Here is a 22416-nt window from a genome sequence, read left to right as displayed (position 1 = left end):
TTTGAGATTTTTATTTTCTGTTCAATTTGTTTATTCAAGTGTTTTTCGGACTATTATATTATAAATTATCATACAATTTTTGCGGATCATTCTTTGAGATAAACTAAAATTGCTTGCCCCATTTTTTTTTTTATACAATTGTTTACCCTGGAACAACTATAACTGTGGAGTAAGTATAAAAATATGGAACACAAGTGTACATAAGTTCAATACGGCCATACGGGAGAGGCTAGGTGGCTTAGTTCCCCCCAAAAATTTTTTTAGAGGTTTTGCTATGACGTAAGTGATCCTGTCATAAAGATAAAGCATCATAAGAGTATCCAATATAGACCTAAGCTTCAGCGTTCAGCCCCTCCTCCCAAATATCAAACACTATTTGTGCTTAATGCAAATGCACAACATAATAATAATACGACACTATGGCAGTATTTAACTAAGTAGGTTTATAAAAATCGTTATTTATTTTATATGAAGCTATAGATGTAAATTCATAGGCGTAGAAAATAGAAATCTTATCTGATGTATTTTCCGCATAAATATGAAATGAACATGCATTGAGTATTGATTAAAGCAGCTAATAATCGTAACGGATCCTGTATTCCTGTTGTAAGCAGAGAGAAATTCTTGGTCGGTTTGTAGAATTGAATGAACCGAATAGGAGATACTGCTATATGATCGTATATGAAAAATATTATATAGGATATAGTAAAACATCATTAATGAATACTTACTCAAATTTTGATTTATTTATTTATTTTAATAAATATACATTTAATATAAAAATGATTATAACATTTTAACTCAGTAGAAAACAAATACAATTAATAATAATATGGTATACATAAATAATAAATATAAACTTAACCTTAAGATAATAAATGGATTATAATTTAACGAGGACGAGAAAATACGATTTGTTGAAACATAACTATCGCATCAATTGTAAATAGCAAGCCATTAAATCCAAATCCTGATGAACATAGAATTAATTCAAACTTGCCCATATCTTTATGAAATTGCAGTAAAAAAAATGAGGATACAATACATAAAAGTACTTGTACGATTGAGCCAATAAGTACCTGCAGAAAATTATAATATATACATTAAACGTGTAACATGCATAAACATAGGTACATATAGTTAATTAATTAATAATTCACGAGAAAAAAATATATTTTATATAAATAATCGTAACAATTAACAGCAATATATATGTATTTTTATATTTATATAATTTTCAATTGTTTTAACAATTATTATATTTTTATAATAGGTGAAAATAATTCATACCGGTTTAATTATAATTAATTATAATTTAATTTTTTTATTTTATTTTAATAGAATTAACGTTAATCGGCTTTTTAAGATATATCATAATATATATAAGAACAGGAATACAAAAGTAATAATATAATAAGAGTAGTTTAACTTAAGTCTAAATTTAATTAACTTGAGCCATAATAAAAACAAACATGATGTAAACTGTTGTAGCCTTGTAGGGATGAAAAAAATTAAATGTGTGCCTCCGTATACTTAAAATATTAAAGTAAGTTTGCATTGTGTATTATTTTTTAAAGTATAGCATTCCTGGAAAAACTAAATTTATAGTTAGGGGATAAAAAAAACCCCGAAGCCAAGTATTATTATCCATTAGGAATACGAATATTAAGTAATTCAAAAAGTCTTGGGGCATCGATTCGACTCTCGATCAGACCTCGAATGAAATTGATACCAAATTTATCATGCCTATAGCTATAGATGAAAGGGAATTGAGATTTAGAGCTTGACTAATAGGCCTGTAATCAAGTTTTGGGTGAGGGATATCGAGGCAAAAACCAGCGAAGCTCATAAAACAGTTTTGCACACGATCAATCCGACGAATGTCAGCGGCAGTATATGATGACTAGACAACGGACCTATATTCAAGAACCGAACAGACTAAAGCATTAAAGGGAGCCAGTAGATAATTGAGCGAACAGTTAATCGGATTTGTTGCCAAATAAATCCCAAACGCAAAAATTTCATTTTTTTTTAATTTAATGTTTATTCGTTTAATAATAAAATTAGCTTATATTATTCATCACCAATTCCATAACGCTTAACCTATAGTTACATTTTATAAGTACATATACAACTTTTATATTAATACATAAAAATAAATATAATATATTTTACTCACCAATTTTTTAGGAATTTGTTCTTTAATCAATAATCCACATATGACAAGCATGGTAAAAAACAGACTTACATATATAGAAACTTGGATGAAAATAATTTTGAAAAACCAGTGCGAGTCGTGATTTTGTAATTGGAGCAACTTGATATAATCAGTAACATTTTTATTTTTGAATCCCATCATACAAATGGATATCATAATTGGGATAAGCTGAAAATTAATCACAACATATAATTTCTTTGTTATATAAAAAAGTTTTGTAAATAATATTTTCCAAAAATTATATTTTTAAATATAGTAAATTACAAATAGTAAATTTCTAGGTTCGGAGGGGGTTACACTTGTGTCATGTGAGTGAAACCTCCAGGGGATTTTGAATTTTATTAACAGGAAATAGATTCTTCTAGTACAATGTAATTTTTTTTTAATAAATAAATTAAGATAAATGCTTATTATATATTTATTACGTACCTATTAATTAATAATTATGTTTAATACTTTAATTTGAATTTTAATACACAATACATAGGTAAATGTATTATTAAATGTGTATTTTTTTTTAATTTTGACGTGATGCAATGTCATATTTTTAGTTAGTATTGGTATAGTGTCACGTAAAACTTTTATGTGGCAATCGTTGTTCATAGGTATGTCATATTATGTACCTACGTTCTTTTATACGATGAATATGTATAAGTATATTAATTTAAAATTTTAGTTCACTATTGGTCAAGAATCAAGATAGATAGTAGGTACCTACGTGTTATGTTTGTAGCTGTGTGAAGTATAATATATAAATATTTATTATTGAAATGAACACTTTGTTTTAGTTATACTGCAAGTTACAACGGAACAATAAGAAAATTATTTTATATTTAAAAATCCATATTTTAGATTTAATTATCTTAAATGTTTGCATTTTATACTAAGACCGTTTACTAATAAATTATTATTTGGGTAAATAAACTAATTACATAATTAATAAAATAAGTTCGTCGATATAAATATTGTTTTTATATTTATTATGGGAGTATATTGTTTTTTATAGATTGTTCAATTGTTGGAGGAAAATATAATATTAAACTGCAAGATAAAATATCTAACGTCTCAACATTTAAAAAATATTTATAGTAATAATAATAACTATTACCTAATTAAAAACATTTAGACTTAAATATACACAGTGATTCATCAAGCATTTAAGCATGCTTACCCTTATTTTCTTTTTCAATAATGCTATTATACAAAATATAATTTTTTGAAATTGTAAATATACTTAAAGTTATAGAGCATGTTTTAAAATTCTTGAGATTTTTTATACTACTTCAGTAATGTACTGGGGTGATACAAACTATTATTTTTAAAATTAATTTTCCCTTTTCTACTACAAATTATTTAGTGGATAATTCTTCCAAAAAATAAAAATATCAACGTATATATAAAATTAAATTCGAATGATTAGTTTTTGAGTTATTTAACTTTGTGTAATAAGATAAATAAGAATAATAAGCATAACAAGTTGGATAAATATGAGGGCTATAGTAATTTGAATAGTTTAGTAATTACTAATTTAGTAATTTACCTATAAATATTTATATTTTTTTTAAATAGTCCAATTATAATAAATACTTTATCCGATATTACATTTATTTTATATTTTTATAAAAACTCCTTTGTTAACTACTATATTATTTATTCTTGATACAAAGATTTTAATAACTTAAAACTACTTTTTATTAATCTAATTTTAAATTAGGTACCTACTAAAAAATTTTCAAAAAAATATCCAATTAATAATTTACAGTAAAAAATGAGGTTTTTAATTGAAAAATAGAAGTTTATATCGCCACCGAAAACTCCTGTCATAAAAATCTAAAGAATTTAAAAAAACAATTTTAAATTCTGTTTAAAATTTCTAGAAATCAGAAATTGATTACATTTATTATTAAAAAAAAAATGGAAGTAACTAATAAGGATATTTGGTGAATTATAGCATTGTATATTAATTTCACGAAAAAAGTGTTTTGTATGCAGGAATGCAGGATAGTCTTATTGAATTAAAGTTAAAATTTAAAGGTCATTTTGAAGGATTCGTCGTGCAGTTCTGTTTAAACATTCAAAGTATTCACACATTATATTAGTATTCCTACAACGAAAAAATAAATAAATATAGTATAAACACAAAAATAGAATATGGTGATAAAAATATTAATAAAACAGTGATCCAGAACAATAGACTACCTATCCCACTCTGCTATTAGGTATTTAACACTGATAAAAATTAATTTTATTCAGATAATTTAAGTCCAAATTATGTATGTATAAGTTATAATAGTTAACAAACAATAAATTTGATTTTTATGAAGAAAAGTATTATTATCCCAACTCAGTTAAAAAGAAGTACCTAACTAGTAACTAATATTTTTTAATTAACAATAAAATTACCATCTAGCTTGATCTCACACAATAATAATTGTTAACTTATGTATTTATAACGAGTACCTATATATTTAATATTTATTTTCGTCTTCCGACCCAAATGCAGCATTGCAAATATGCGTTTCAGTAGAACCTTCTATATGTTGTTAGCTTTTGTTTTTCGAGAAAAAAAATACTACTAAACTTAACTTAAAGTTAATATAATATAATCTGCTTTTTATATTAGATTATTTATGATATTTCTATTTTTATGTAAGTTATGAGTATAATATATTATGTAAAATATTACAATTTAAAAATATTCATATCTCGCTGTAAAATTTAAACATCGTAAAAAATCCAATGTGCCAACATAAAAAAGTTCTTAACTTTTATGTTGAAACAGAATCTATTCGCTTCAACTAATACTAAAGCTAACAATATAGAATTGGTTCTAGAGAGAGAAAACGAAAAGTGTGTTGTAATCCTCTAAAGAATTAATCTTACTATTCTATCTTATTATACACTAGCTCATAATTATAGATTGTTTAGAGATAATTACACGTTTAAATTTAATAAACTACTAAGTCACCGAATATTTATTTTAATATTATAACGTAATTTGTCAAAGTTCTAACTTCAAATGCATATAAAAAAAAAATGCGCCAATATAATTTTTAATATTTGTATACACATATTAAATTTTGTGGGATCTTGTATTAAATTTTCAAGAGTTTTAACCCGGTAAATAATTTTTATCGACATTTACAGAAAAAAAACTATTCGTTTTTGAGGTAAAAATTATTTATGTATGATATCATATAATAAACATATAACTAATAACCAGTGCTCGAATTGGGAAAAATTAAGTGGAGGAGCTCAATCCAACGATTCAAAAACTGCGTTCCAAGTGCACAATTACTTAACTATAAAACCCATGGGGAGGCTTTGCCCCCACACCCCTCTTGCCAACCTTAATAATATTTTGAATACCACTTTTCAAGCTACACAGATATTTTATAATTCTACCTTCATACTTATCCACAAAATAGGTATGTACAATAAATAGCCTATAGGTAATGAACAGTGTGATATTCTAATTAATTAATAAGCAAACTACAATAAATATAATATATATAGGGCCATAGAAATAATAATAATAAATTATTATCAAAAATAATTATGATACTAAAAATTGTAAGATTTGGTATATTATAAATTGAAATCCACATTTTAATAAAAATTATTTTGGACATAAGTTTGTTCCTGTAAAAAAATAAATTTGGTACGCCAAAAAAAAAAAAAATAGTAAAATTATATTTAATAGTATAAATGTATAATTATATATTCAAAATCTATTTCAGTAACTATTTGAGAAGTATAATAGAAAAATTGTGGTGCTGTCTGTTATGATAAATATCTTTATTAAAATAATGTTAAAACAACATTTTCCAAGATATTAAAAATGAAACTGCAGTGGGTGAATTTAATTTAATTATTGATAGTCGAAAAAAGGAACTATTTTTATTTAACTATTCAATAAAAGTAATTACGCCCTATTTATATATCATTTCATAGATATAACCATACATATTTATGGATATACTACCCTTAATTATTTTCTTTATATGTTCTGTGAAATGCACAATATTTCGACATCACGCAGAAGATCTAATATCTGCTAAGTAATTATTTTAACATTTAATGAAATAGTTTTGATCAAAATTCGATAATGTATTAGGTATTTAAATATTCAGAAACATAGTATATAATATGGTTTATGTGTAAAAACTTATTTAATTTACTTATTTAACATTTAAAATAATGTTAAAACAACATTTTCCAAGATATTAAAAATGAAACTGCAGTGGGTGAATTTAATTTAATTATTGATAGTCGAAAAAAGGAACTATTTTTATTTAACTATTCAATAAAAGTAATTACGCCCTATTTATATATCATTTCATAGATATAACCATACATATTTATGGATATACTACCCTTAATTATTTTCTTTATATGTTCTGTGAAATGCACAATATTTCGACATCACGCAGAAGATCTAATATCTGCTAAGTAATTATTTTAACATTTAATGAAATAGTTTTGATCAAAATTCGATAATATATTAGGTATTTAAATATTCAGAAACATAGTATATAATATGGTTTATGTGTAAAAACTACACATCAGTCTATCAGAGGATATTTAAGTATTGTGACACGTCTTTTTTTAACGATATACCTATAAAAAACCTATGTATTCTATGTAACTCTATTACGATTCGTTTTATTTTAAAATAATCGAAACTTCAACAACGACTCATTTATAGTTAAGTATGTGTATATCAAAATATTTAGATAACATTGAATCTAAAAGTGTTATTATTCTTAGTTCTTACGATAACACAACCTCTTACGGTGAAGTAGGATAACGAAATAAATTATTATAATACATTTAAAAATAAATCAAAATAAATATAGGTATTATTTTGTTTTAATTTTTTTAAATTGAAACTAAAAATTTAAAAAACAAAATTATTTTTTATAAACATTCGAAGAAGTTTAAATTTGTACAATATTACTTATTTAAACGATTAATAATAATGATAATTATTTTGTTTGAACTTGAAACTTTTACGTGCATATTATATTATAATGCATTTTACTAAACGCAATGATATTTTTTATTTATTTTGAGATAATAAGATCTATTTATATTATGAACATAATTAATTTTACTATTTTATGGTATTTACATAAACATTAAACATGTTATTAAATTTTGAATTATATAAGTTGACATAATATGATAAAAGTATAATATGTTATTATAATAATAATTTAATTTTAATTAAATATAAAATACTACTACTAATAATAATAAATGTAATATTTTCGTCAAAAAATATATTAATCTACCGTACCTAATACTAAAAGTAAAATAAATGACTTTAATAGGTAGCTATGTACATCAAAAACCATATCATGAAATATACTTAGTGATTTAGGATGACACTGACAGATCGTCTCCCCTCAGAATCTTTTTTCGTGTACAATGATATATCATTGAATTCAAATTTAGCATTAAACTTATAACAGCGACCCACTCGACACCTAATGTACAGTAGAACAGTAGTGGTATACGCTTGCCTACATTTTTTTTTGTTTAAACTTTAAATTTATAAGTTTTTCTTGTTTCACCGCAAAAACACGTTAACACGACATGATATGAGACTGGTGTTGCTGCAGTGATTAACCACACTATTTATAACAATGACAATAATATTATAAGTGAATCATTATAATACTATATATATGATATTAATATATTATATATTATTGACTATTGTAGTATCTGTCACCTATGTATTGTACTTGTCGTCGCCATGTGTGACACGCGCGTGATCAGAATTTGTGGTTTAACGCAAACGTTTGGAAGGACTAATATATTACAAAATTATATGTCAATCATAATATTTTAATGTCTATCGAATATTGGGCTGTAACATGATTCCTAATTTTTTTTAGGAATCGAATAGATTTTAATAATCATTTATATTCACAATTTCGCTTGAATTAAAATGCAATATTGCCATAACATTCGCTTGTTCTCGTTATCATAAAAAATGTAGTTATGTTTATTAAACTATAATTAATAAAAAACAAAAACTCCAATGAACGCTAAGTTATTGATGCATGATGCATAAAATGATTAAATGATTTAAGTGGCCATATCGACGCGACGATGCTTCAGTTCAAAACAGCTATTATTTAGTACTATAAATCATTTTTTTTTTTAGATATAAACCCCAAATTTTGAATGCATTTGCTATATATAATCAAAATTTAACCATATTTTAATTTTTGAGTAAATAACATTACAGCAAACAATATTGCGTAGATAACTTATGTTTGAGCTGTTATAATTTTGAACTAAGGTGTCGATATCATTATAAAACAGAGTATATGTATTATATCATACATGTTATATAAAATGAAAATTGATAAAGTTATTATTAGTTACTAGATGATCCTGCACAACATTGACAGGAATTTACCCCATCTTTAACTCCGTTAAATATTAACTTCACAGATTTTTGACATAGTTATATAGAACTGTTTTGACAAAACATAAAATAAAAGTATACAATTATATTCAATCATAATACTTAACTATTTTTTAGCTGGCGTGCTACAGTAAATATCTATAAAAATTTCTACAAAATAGGAGCCTTTCCCGGATAAACGGACAAATAGTCAAATGTATCGGAAGTCTGAACGTGTTTCATACAATATTACATTTAATTTGTCCGTTTATAAATCACATCATATATATAATTTGAATATCTATACTGTTCATTAGTCGTACGCAAGATAAATAAAATGAAAAAATAATAAAAATAAGATGTTTTTTTTATTGTAAAAGAGACAATTTATCAAAACTGCGTGCTATAACCCTATAACTATCTTATTTCCTGTAGCCAATAGCGCGGCTACCAAATAAATTTATACTATATAGTATATAGGTATGTGTGTGTACAAAAATATTAAATATCCATTGTCAAAAAAAATTTTACCCATTTCTAAAATTCAATTTTTTTTTAAATCCCTTCTTATTGGCTTATTGCACATCTAGAGGAACCACTATTCCCCAAATGTCAAGTTCATATGAATTTTGCATTTTTCAAAAATATAGATAAATAAGTGGATTTAAATTTTATTTATATGGATTTATTATATATCACAAATATAAGTTATACAATTATATTAAAATAATCACAATACAATTTTGTTACCTACACTGTAACATCTATATAAAGTTCAATACATGGTACATGGTATATTTTTATGATTTTCCATAGATATTATTTTTAAAAATACTAGAAGCTCCGCGTCCCAAAAGAACAAACTAGAAACCATTTTTATTAGAAACCACTCTCAAAATTGATGATTAAAGAAAATTTTCTATAGATAAAAGTGTCCTAACTTACACACTTTACACAAGAAAAAAATACATATCATTGTAAAAATAATATATTCATTATTCCGATCAGAATTTAAAATCTCATAAAAGTAGAAAAAATTTAAATTTAAGCGGTCTTTTACGTTATAATTAATAAAATTTATAATAAAGTAAATAATATTAGGTATTATAACGATTTATTTCAAACGAATTTCGTTGTCAAATGTTATTATTAAACGATTCAATGCGTGTTCTTACCATTTCGGCGATCCTTAACAGCATCAACATGTTGGCCAATGGACGGTGGACGAAGGTGATGTAGATAAGTATGTATAATTTATAATAAATGTAATATTATATATTAATGGAATACGACGCCGTTGTGATATACGACCATATAATGATGGAACTCCGCTATATTATGAGTTTATCGAATGTTCCCGGGCCGTCAGATCGAATTATCGAACCACGTTGATCTGTAAAAAGCGCGAAAACGTCAAAAACGCAACGGCGACGACGACGACGACGACGACGATAATATCGATACCTACACGAAGATCTACATCGATCGTTACATATGATATACCACTTAATGTGCTAATATGCACGTAATAAGTATTATTATGAGTAGGTACCCACCCACCTTACAGCCTGCAATCGTACATTTATCGCTACATAAATAACACTCGAAACATCGTCATTTCGCTACAACAGTAAGTGTACAATCGATTTCGGCGAAGCGCGCACGCGTTCGTATTGGTGAGCAGCACGCACCTATATACATATAATATTATATACACGATGTCGGCGCGTAGGATTTGCGATATCGCAACGTAAACATCGATGTGCGCTCCGATTCTGCTCTTTGTTTAAGATTTTTTTTGTTTTGAGGTCAACCGTTATAATATTATATTTTAGTATAATAATGCGGCACTTGAAGATAGTGTATAGTTCGGGCACCGCAATCACCACACGACGTGTCGACCTTGTTCTGCAAACCATCGAGTGTGTAGGGGGGGAGACGCAACGCATGAAATAGTCCAATATGATAATGATAAACGTTACTGTAGGACTATAGATAGCGTAACTATCGTCGTTAAGCAGAATACTTGTAATAATAATATTATGGTTTATATAGTCTACACACGGCATAATGATTTGTGATTTTCGATTGTCGAAATAAATAATATTCTATTATGTAGGAAAGATCTCCCCGGGCGGTAATGTACCAAAAAATTGAAAACTATAAACTATTATATATTATATATATAGCCCCATAATGCGCCCATAATAGAGATCGTCCCCCTTCACAGCTATAGATCCGTTTTAAGATAGGTTTAAATATTCGTATTTCGAGGTCCTTGAATATTTAAAATTCCAATTACATTTTCAACAGAATATATACTTGAAATGTAAAATATCCTAAAATTACATAAAACCATTAAAATGTTTTAAAATTGTATTTCAAATAAAAGTAGTTTACTTCTCTTTAGTACGTGATCTTGTCTTTCATTTGGTACCATTTTTGGTTTCACAGAATAAGAAATTAGTCGGTGCAAAATATTTTTTTTGATATTTAAGTACAATTTTCAAAAACCTACACCATCGATAGGATGAGTTATGTGATTTTATGCTCGATTAGAGACTAGAGTAAATACGTTAACTATTAGGGTATATTAAAAAACATTAATATTTTAATATAATTTTATTGCCATATTAGAATAAATAATAATAAAAAAAATAATTTTAAAATATATTTACTATGTATGTAGAAAAACTAATAAGAAAATTAACCACGCTTATTCTCCCCCTTGACTGGTATTTTAATATAGAAAATATTTAAAACATCGATAGTATATTTAATATACTTATTGTCATAATTGTCATTATTTTATTACTATTATTCATTTATTTTATAATTATGTAAATTAAAATATCAAACAATTTATAAATGTTATTAAAAACACTGACACACCAACGCATTACTGATAAAATAAATTTACATGTAACTATAAGTTATGAAATTATATTTTGTTGTATAGATAACGTATTTCAAACACTCTATATATTAAAAATATTAATTTTTTATTAAATATTAATCATACAGATATATAGTAACATAATATAATATCATATTATCATTATAGCATTTTGAACACAACAGAATAAGTATTTATTTATAAGAAATTGTTATGCATTATTTGTTTGAAAATATGTTTGTGCAGTTAAATTTTACGTACCTACATATTATTTTAATGCTCTTTTCAACGTACATAACAACCTTAATTAAGTCGCTACACGGAGAAACGCGTATAAAAAGTTAATGTTTTACAACCTCTACGCAGCTTTGTTTAAAATCGCGAGAAACTGTAATACACACCGAACTAATGAACTATGTTAAGGTAAGCAGGCAACATACAGCCAATATAATATATATATATATATTATATAATAATTTAACTCGGAGTGAACGACGCTTCAGATGCGTTCTTCCATCTTTATCTGTTATTTCTCTCTATGCCATTCAGCGCATCAAAACTAACAATACGGCGGATCGACGATCGTAATATTTGTTGCAGTTATTTGGTTTCCAATATAATATAGGTAAGTACTTATCTAGTTATTTGAAATTGTTAAGTAGGTATACGTTAGGTATATGTATATTATAATATATGATTTCAATACTTCAGTATCTATCTATACTTGCATTGTTGTCTAGTGTATAATATAAGCTAAATTTGATCGCGTGAATCATATGAATACATATACATTATGACTATGATATATTAAATATTAACATAATATGTTCGTTCTTATTCTCGTATTATAAAACATACGTGCAATTGAAATACAATAAAATAATTTACTTTCAATGTGTATAAACATACGTGTTTTGGAGGATATACGTGGCGTGTACGTTAGATTACGACGTATACCAATTTACTATTTTACTAAATTAGTGTATACCTCGTAAAGACTTTTGTATACCTACTTAGTATAAAAGTATTAAGTAATAAAATACTTGAATAGTTATGTAAAAGATATTGTCCATATCCATAAAATAGATAATTAGCAAATACTTACCTATATACTTAGGATTTGGCATATTTCAGTTATTTTATTGTTCAATAAGTTAATAACTAAAAAATTTGTTTGAATTGATTTTTTATTGATATTTTGTTACAAGGAATAATAATGAAATAAAATACAGAAAAATAAAATAACGCTTATAGTGTTGTAATTTGATATACCTAATATTGAATGATGTAAAAATTCAAACGAAGCGATAACATTTGTTTTTATTTTTTTTAGTGTTTGATTATACTGAATGTGATTATAATAGATGAGTAAGTAGTTTTACGATTCATACACCCTGAAAAAAAACTGCAAAAACATCACTTGCACATAACTCTGCAGATCTGGCACAAAATCATCATAATTAAATATAAATATACTAATATTGCAACGAATTATCGCTAAACAATAATGGATATGTACAATATATAATACTATACTATGCAATTACTATAATAAATAAGATTTCTGATCAAAATAAGACGCACGATGTGTATTGATATTATCAAGTTAAATACAAAATGATTTATTCACCGCGGTCAAAATAAGATTCTGAGAGTGTTTACACGATTATATAATATATGCATTTATGTAATTTATACATAAGCAGGGTTTCAGGATTTAAATTTAATTCGAAGATTTTTTTTTTAATGATTTTTACTTGAATTGTATACATAGAGCGAGTCATAATAAAAGAGCGCGAATACCTGATCACGTCCTTTAATGTTAATAATATGTACACAGTTTTTCCAAACTTTTAAAAGGATAAAAAAACACATAAATCCATAGCTAAACATTTTAGAACCAACTCCATTATTAATACTTTATCCTTTATCCATGCATTTTTAATCCGATAAAGTTCAAAGAACGTAGTTGAACTTCCAACGTAACTATATGGTTTTATTTTTATGTTAATAGTTAAATAAATATTAATAATATTGTGCCCTTTGATACTACTTTTTATAATGCATCTCGTAAATCCATGTGAGCCGATTTATTAAACAATTAAAAAAAAAATGTTCAATGCGTGGCTATTTTTTGTTACATTTACAAAAAAGGCTATCCGGTTATTGGGCAAAATATAGGTACTCATAAAATTAACAATTTTTTATTATTGAACCAAGTAATTGGGCCACTAATTTAATTCGAATATTCTGATTATATATTTAAAATTTATGATGCAATATTAGCTCCATAAATATTTTTAAACTAAAATCGAAACAGAATTTTAAGATAAAATTCAGTCCGGCGATAACGTTCATCATGAACGCACGGTCATTACGCTCGCTCCGTTATCTGTTTTTCATACGCTAATATTATATTATTACTTTCTGCCGTTTACGTTTACGTAATATGGCGGCCCAATCGTCGAATAATCGTGTCACAACTAAAATTAATTCAACTTCAAGCAAAAGAAATCTTTCGTCTTCTTCGCTCTCACCCAAGCCAGATGATAAGAAATCAAAAATATTCATAACTCCTAACCGGTACTCAGTTCTCACCACACTTAAAGACTCAAACGACAACACACAGCCAAACAAAACTCAAACACATACTCAAAATATCCTACCAAAACCACCAGCAGTTTATATCAAAGACGTGAGTAATTTTTCCAGTTTCACCTCAAACTTGAAGAAAATTTTCAATACAACAGAATTTATCTGTAAAACCACACCTTCTTACCTGATCGTCCATACTCATTTCTATGAGCATTACAGACTACTCATTAAATATCTAATTGAAAACAGCATCTGTTTTCATTCATACCAGCAGTATGATAAGCGTCCATTACGGGTGGTGATCCGCAATCTCCACCCTTCTACCTCTACTGAAGATATAATTACTTCTCTATCGGAACTGGGACACCAGGTTACCCACGTTCATAACATTAAGCGCTCTTCCGATAAATCACCTCTACCTCTATTTTTCGTCGACCTCAAAATAGCCACCAACAACATGGATTTATATAAAATCGAGTATCTATTGCACACCAAAATTGTTGTCGAAAAGCCCCATCCACGTAAAGGCCCACCTCAATGCCATCGTTGTCTGTCTTACGGGCACACTCAGAGTTACTGCAACCACATTCCACGATGCATCAGATGTGGCGAAGAACACAGATCCGACGTATGCACTATGTCACCAGAATCTCCGGCCAGGTGTGCTTTATGCCAAGGTAGCCACCCTGCCAATTACAAAGGCTGTCCCGTTTATAAAAAACTTAATTACAGACCACCTCGTCGTAAACATTTCATATCTACTCCCAAATCTCATACAAACTTCCTTAAATCCACCTTAAATTCCAATACCGATAAACCATCATATGCCGAAGCCACTTCCTCCAATCATAACCATTCCCACCTATCTCCTAATATAGAAACTTTATTTACATCTTTTATTACCGAATTCAGTGCAATCATAAAACCCCTCCTGTCTCTCCTAACGGCTTTATTAAATAAAGGTAATTTGTAATTCCATATACCGTTATACGTCCACCATAATATATTGTATCATTTCATTTTATATTGTTATCTAATCACCAAATTATCTAAATTATGCCATAATTAAGATTCTATTTATTGTAAATCTTTTATACATATATTATATATTGTAATAACTGTCGAACTATAATAGTTATATACTGAAAGTTCTAAATAAAAAAAAAAAAAAAAAAAAAAAAAAAAAGATAAAATTAAAAGCGTATAAATACATTGAAGACAATGAAATGGACTTTAATTCAAATCAATTACGATAAAATTCTTAATATAATATAAAAATACAATAAAATAGAAAAAAAACCCGATTTAATTTTGTAAAATCTTTATCAAATTATTTTAAAACAAAAGGTGATATTGAAAAATAATTGATAATATTATATAACTATATTTTAAATTGACTGTGTGTAATAATAATATGTCCTTGGTTTAATTATAATATTCATATTTAAAAATAATTATATTTATTAAAATCATAAATAATTTATATTAATAATAATTACATAGTAATATCACAATTTTTAAGTTCTTTAATATAATATTTATATATTAATTTTTTTAATGTATTTGTATATGACACATGCTAATTATTTTACATTGAGGTATTTAAACATTTTTTTTTTTTTAAAAAAAAGTGTTTAGTATATTATAGATATTATTCACATGTTGTAATTTTATGATACTTCAATTAATTAATTTTGTATTTTATTGTTCCAGAACATAGTCTTTGTCTTAGTTAAAAAAAAATTATCCATACATATTAACTACACGGCGGTGTAGATAGGCAATTTAGCTACATAGCTGTCATTTGTTCATTTTATTAAATTAATTTGAATTTCGTTCACCAACAATGCTATACACGAAATTGAATTTCAAAATATTTCGAATGTACCTCGGAATTGTGTAAGATACAGAAATGATGGATTTTTGAATTTTAATCAAATAATGTAATGATTTATTGAAAAAAAATTGTTAAAGAAGAATCGTTATTAACTTTATTTTATTTAAATATCAAATTTCATCAAAATTTAAACATGCGTAAAAAGTGAGTCTATTATGTATTTTAGATATTTTCAAGCTACAGTAAAAAAAAATTATGAGGAATAATTTAAAATTTTTGTGCATTTTGAATAAAAAAAAAATTTATCGACATGAATAAAAATAATTTGGGCAAATAAATACTGTTTTGCTCTATATTAGGTGTCGATTGTATTCGTATACGAAAACAAAGATTTTAACCTATATATCGTTAAGTATATTTTATGATAAGTTTTTTGATATTGCTAATTAAATATTTAATTTTCATCGAAAAAATTACATTTATTATATAATTAGTATATATAATTATTATAATAATAATATATATTTATACCATATTGTCCATATTATACTCGTGTATTTATATTATTTTTGTTATTAACTTTTTAGTTATTAACACCTTACTGTAAAACAATGTGGACAGGCTAATAGTATAAAAAGATAATGTCTAAGAGTTAATCTACATATTATTTTGAAAATGTCATTGCGAACATATAATAAAATGCATATAATATGCGTAAACGTTTAAGATGTCCTCATATATTATTTAAAAATTGTAGTAAAATAATATTAATGTTGTTCAATAATTTATAATGATATTATTTATTAATAAAACATGTAATTTCGTCCAATTTTTGAACTTAAAATATCTTTAAGAAATAATTTAATAAAGAAATAAATACATTATTAAATTCAACACATTCATCGCTCCACTAAAAATCTAAAACAGCGATAAAAGTACGAAATATATCAAATATCAATAAATAACTCAAAACAGTCAAAATATTATTCAAATAATATAATATCTAGAAAACTCTACTGTAAATATTGATCATTATTAATATTTTGAATATATAGTGTTGCATAAATATTTTCATATTTTTTTTTAGTTATCCCCTATTATTTTGAAAATTACTTTTTTCCTCGGTACTGTGACCTGACTTATAATGCTGAAATTTATTGCAACAAACAGTTTTCTAACTTGTTCTGTGTAATATTAAACCTGAAAATGTATCTACCATTTTGTAGCGACTTGCAACTTTATTTATTCATCTAAAAGTTTAAAAAGATTACTATTAGGGTGAAAGTATAGTTCACAGTGTAACACATAAATATATATAAAACAATAGTTATAACTATAAGCACGATATACTGCAGACTGCAGAGAAATATACAGATTACTCACAAATATTTAACAACTTGTGAGAAGTTTGCAACGAATAGTTGAAAAGAGTACTACGTCAAACCACTAAGGGTAGTATAAAAACTATTTCTGCTGGTAAAACTATATAAGTGTATTGCATAATGTCACGTGAACTCAAAAATTATTAACAACTTTCTTCAGATGGTTTAAAAATAGAAATACCGTCGGTGTGTATAAAATAAAAATAATGTTACTCTATAGCTGACATTTTGATAAAAACGAAAATTATTTTAATGATTAATTAATTTTTTTTTTGTTTAATATTATATCTACGCTATTTAATAATATATTATAGTAACAATTTAAAAATGCAATCGCAGGTATAAAGTAATTACTATTATTTTACTGCTACAGAAGTATGGAGGGGTTTTTTTTATTCATTTTATTATAATTAAAATAATTACTACCGTTTAATATGCATTTTTTTTTTTACACAATTATTTTTTAAACACGATGAGTGAGTAATAATATTGCAATGTCGTGTCCTAATATTACACCATTGAGGTGCACACTAAAGGTCATTGCTCTATTAACTTTTCTGGACAATGGAAAATGTCATGTTTTTGACATTTAAAATTATTATTCACGTGATACGCAATGAAGGGTTGGATTTTTTTAGTTTTCGAGGAACAATATTAATTTAATTGTTATAATAAATGTAGCTACGGGCTATAATACATACTGCAAAATTATTTAACATTTACTCTTAATATTTTTTATAAATTAATTTTAATTGTTTATTTATATAAACAATGTACTATCCACATAGAATTAGTAAAAAAAGCAAAACTGATGATATAAAATATGACAGGAAAAAACTTAAAAAAAAAATGATAAATGAAGCCACACATCGATGACATTTTTTGTTATGTATGTTAATTAATCATTGTAGTTATTAATATCATAATTATATCATCGAAATCCATTTAAGATAATGTGTACACTATACAGGTACAATGATAAAGTATTATAATGAAATCACTTTGATAATAAAAAGTACAGAGGTAGAGAAATAATAGACTATAATATGATATACTTTGTTACGTTATTATTTCTTTATGATTTACATGTAATACAATGGTTAGGAAGGAAAAGAAGGGTTAATTAATGAAGTAAGATTGGAAAAAATGTTGAAAACAATATTTCATTCTTAGATTAATTAATTTTTTTGAAATTGATAAATCCATAAAGAACAGAGTCACACTGTACATGATGGACTAATCAGGACTCAGAAGTTGAAAAGAGACACCGTGTGTTTTTTATTAGGCTTATAATAGTTTGAATGATTATTTTTTAGCACTTGGGAACATATTTGTATTTTAGACATCCGTTAAAGTTGTGTAGTTGGATGTGTGATCACATAAGGCCCACATAAGGTGCACTTTGCTATAATGTTGTGTCTAAAATTAAATTTTAAATATGTTTAACTTTAAAGAATTTGTATAAATATATTTTTTAAACCAACGTAAAATAATTTAATATATGCATAAATTACAACGATAAAAAATACAAATAAACTATATCAAAATATATTTTTTAATAAAACTGGAGATTCAGAACTATAGTAGTGTACCACAATTCATAAACTATATGCAAATATATTATTTTTTTGAAGAAAACTTTACACACAAAAAATAATTTTCAATTCCCTAAAATACTATACATTCTATATCTACTCCATTGAAATTCAGGCTAATACTGAAAATCGTACTTAAGATAATTACAGTGAAACTTCCATACAACGAACTCCTATTTTACGAAATTTTCCTGTTTAACGAAATATTTTTAAGAACTATGACCTTCATTGTTAATGAATACGTATTCTTTTTAACGAATTCCTCCATATTACGATTTTTTTTTTTGTTGCTTATTCAACTTCGTTGTATGGAAGTTTCACTGTAAATAAATCAAAATTTACGTATATTATATTATATATATATTTAAGAACAAACCTGCAATGTTTTAATAAGTAAAAAAACGTTTAAATTATTTTTATTGCATAAATATCAGGTTTGACAGGTTTTATTATTAAAATAATCCATTATTGACTAGCGCAATATTACTAAATACATACTATTTTAATTATTAAAAATAGATTCTAATTACATTAAAAAAAAAAAAACTGTAGAATAATTATGTTTATATATTGTGTAGAAACATTATGTATATTGTTATAATAATTTTACCAATTTATTTTCTTAAAAAAAAGTAGTTGTACTTTGTACTTAATTTAACAATCTCTTAAGTGAAATTTTTAACATTCCGTCGCAATGAGCCGTGATATAAGTCAAGTTTTTATTGTTTTAATTTTAGTTTTATTGTATAATATTATAAAAAAGTAAGTATAGTACGGCTAACTTAAAATATTAAAGTAAGCTAAACCTGTGGTTATTCTGAATATTTGCAAACTGTACGGTTTTACGTTATTATCGACAAACAAACAAAAGGTCTTAAAATCTCTGGGTCCCCTTCGTAAAGCTGACTCATCCGATTCGTTACACTAGCTCGGGTCTTCTTGGCGCCACATTTATCAATGAGTCGACATGTTATATACTGTACAACGACAATATAGCTGGGTGTTAAAGGCTAGGCAGGCTATAATCGTATTTTTGTTCTCAGCGGTTTTAATGTTTTATAAAAATTAAAACTGTAAACATCGAGACAAATTCCCGAACCATTATTATAAATCATAATACTGTTTTAATTTATAGCATTGACGGTATTTTGTATAAATTCGCGATGTTCAGAAAACAAACGGTATACTACACAACGGTATCACAACGATATCCAAGCACTATTGGTTTTTATATAAACACTTAGAGTAATTAACTGCATGTATATAAAACATATTTAGACATATATATATAACTAACAAATTATTATATTATGTACCAATGCACTACAGCGCCAAAGTAAAAGCGAACGCACGCGACTATCAACTATTACTACTATATCAAGTATACAGGTAACGTGCTGTATGAATGAGTCCTAAAAGTTTATTAATAAGTTCCATGTCATACGCTTTCTAGAGCAACTTTGAACCACATCGAAGTTACATTAAACTTTAAAAGTAATCCAATACACTTTATTATTCGGTAAAATGCATCGATATTCAATTTAAGTGTTATCGTCAATATTTTCCCTATACATAAATGTCGTCAACGACAATTCCAAAGATATGCGTTCAATCAAAAAAATACATAAGAATAATATTAATGTAATTTGTATGGACATGATTTCTGTTTATTGTGTCATATTAATAATATATTTATGTCTACTTGTTGTACAATCAAACGGGATATATAATAAAATATATAACTTAATCAATAAATAATTATACATAATATTGTGTTTGTCGTGACCGATGACTCAAGGCTTAAATACGATCAATACCGACCAAATTAGCATATTTACACAGCTCTTTCCTATACAAGAATTACTAAACCACATACCTACTATACCTACCTACCAGTCATGCGAAGTTCACGATCTACAGAGTGAATTGTCTACTATGCGTCCATGTTTACACCCCTTTCATATTTTTATAATTAATTTATCCAAATTCTAGTTTTTATAACTTTTAAAAACGATATTTCCAAATACTTATATTTTTCTATATCATATTTAACAAGTGACACGAGCAACACACATATTTTTAAAACGATGCCCTCCCTCATACTGTACATTTTTAAGTAAATATGATTTTTTTTTTTTAAGTTAATGTATCTAGATTCAAATTCAGACCAATAGTTAATGAGTATTTACATTTTTTATGTTTTTGTAATATGGAAAATAATCGTTTACAATCTTTAAAAAATAGTTCTATTCATTTAAAAAAAATAATTTTATATTGTTCTTTAGTCCTTTAGAAGACGTCGTACCCGCATATAATATTATTATTCAATTATATTAGATGTATAAAATATGTAGAATAGTTTACATATTTATATCAATATTGAATAATAACTATACCTACTTATAAATGTCAACCATTGTTTAATTATTTATTTATCCAATACTGGTCAATACATAAATACATAATACATGTACAAATTGCATGTATACGTAATATATAAATTATAGTCTATAGGTAGTTGTAATTTAAAATATTGATTTTATACACTGTAATTTGTTTTACATTGAGCACATGCACAATTAATTGCATTCTTGTCGTTATTGTTGGTGGAAATCAGGAATAGTGCTTTGGAGGCTTAACCTCTGAAAATGGACAAAAATAAAATAATTCTTATATTTTCTTTTACAAACATAGAATAATAATTTCCATATAAAAAGTTATAGGTATGTAGAATATTTTTTTTAAATTAAAAAATATTTTGTTAAAAATAATTCATAATTTATTTCCATATAAATTACTTGCATATTACGTGAATAGTAATAATAATTTTTAGAATAATCGGTGAGTGATTTTCTGTATGTGGTCCGTTATACAGCTAACAACTATACAGGGAGAATCATAGTATAAGGTATACACGAAAAAAAATTCCGTGACAACACAAATAAATAATATTTTACTTTTATTGATAAATAAAACTAAGCTCATAATTTCTGGATATTTTTAAATTTCTTTAAGTAATATTTTATAAGGAATATTGATCACATTAACAAGACTTAACACTGCAAAATCCCTAAACAAATTAAAAAACAATTTTTGATACCTAAATATTAAAATTTATCTAAAATATAAAATAAAATTGCAAAAAAAAAAATATAAATGATAATAATATTATAAATAATGGTAGAAAGTTTGAAATCTTATCATACCATAATATTTTAGTTTATAACATATTAACTAATATTGTTTGATAGAAATTTTTATTTTTTTATTTCAATAACCAATTATGTCAAGATTTGTTCAAATGCTCATACAAATTTAATCTGTCTTATTTACTCTTAACTTTATTTACCTATTTCAATAAAATTAATTTTTGAAAGTCCTTATATTAAATATTATCAGACTTTAGATATGTAAATCGAAAATATTATAATTTTTTTAAAGATTAAACGACAAAATCGTTCATTGTTTT

General features: G+C 25.4%; 1 protein-coding gene across 1 annotated transcript; it reads right to left on the bottom strand.

The window, feature by feature from the left end:
• Positions 1 to 720: 720 nt before the first annotated feature.
• On the bottom strand, positions 721 to 10179 carry LOC132918092 (uncharacterized). Its single transcript, XM_060979178.1, has 3 exons — positions 9818 to 10179; positions 2180 to 2386; positions 721 to 1079 (listed from the first exon to the last, which is right to left on the bottom strand). The coding sequence occupies exons 1-3, from the start codon at positions 9845 to 9847 to the stop codon at positions 891 to 893; spliced, it is 426 nt and encodes a 141-aa protein (XP_060835161.1). The 5' UTR covers positions 9848 to 10179; the 3' UTR covers positions 721 to 890.
• Positions 10180 to 22416: the final 12237 nt, after the last annotated feature.

The sequence above is a fragment of the Rhopalosiphum padi genome, chromosome 1 (genome assembly GCF_020882245.1).
Source record: "Rhopalosiphum padi isolate XX-2018 chromosome 1, ASM2088224v1, whole genome shotgun sequence".
In the NCBI taxonomy this organism is placed as follows: domain Eukaryota; kingdom Metazoa; phylum Arthropoda; class Insecta; order Hemiptera; family Aphididae; genus Rhopalosiphum; species Rhopalosiphum padi.
The sequence above is the reverse complement of the archived record's forward strand: the minus strand, read 5'-3'. Positions and strand labels throughout refer to the sequence as shown.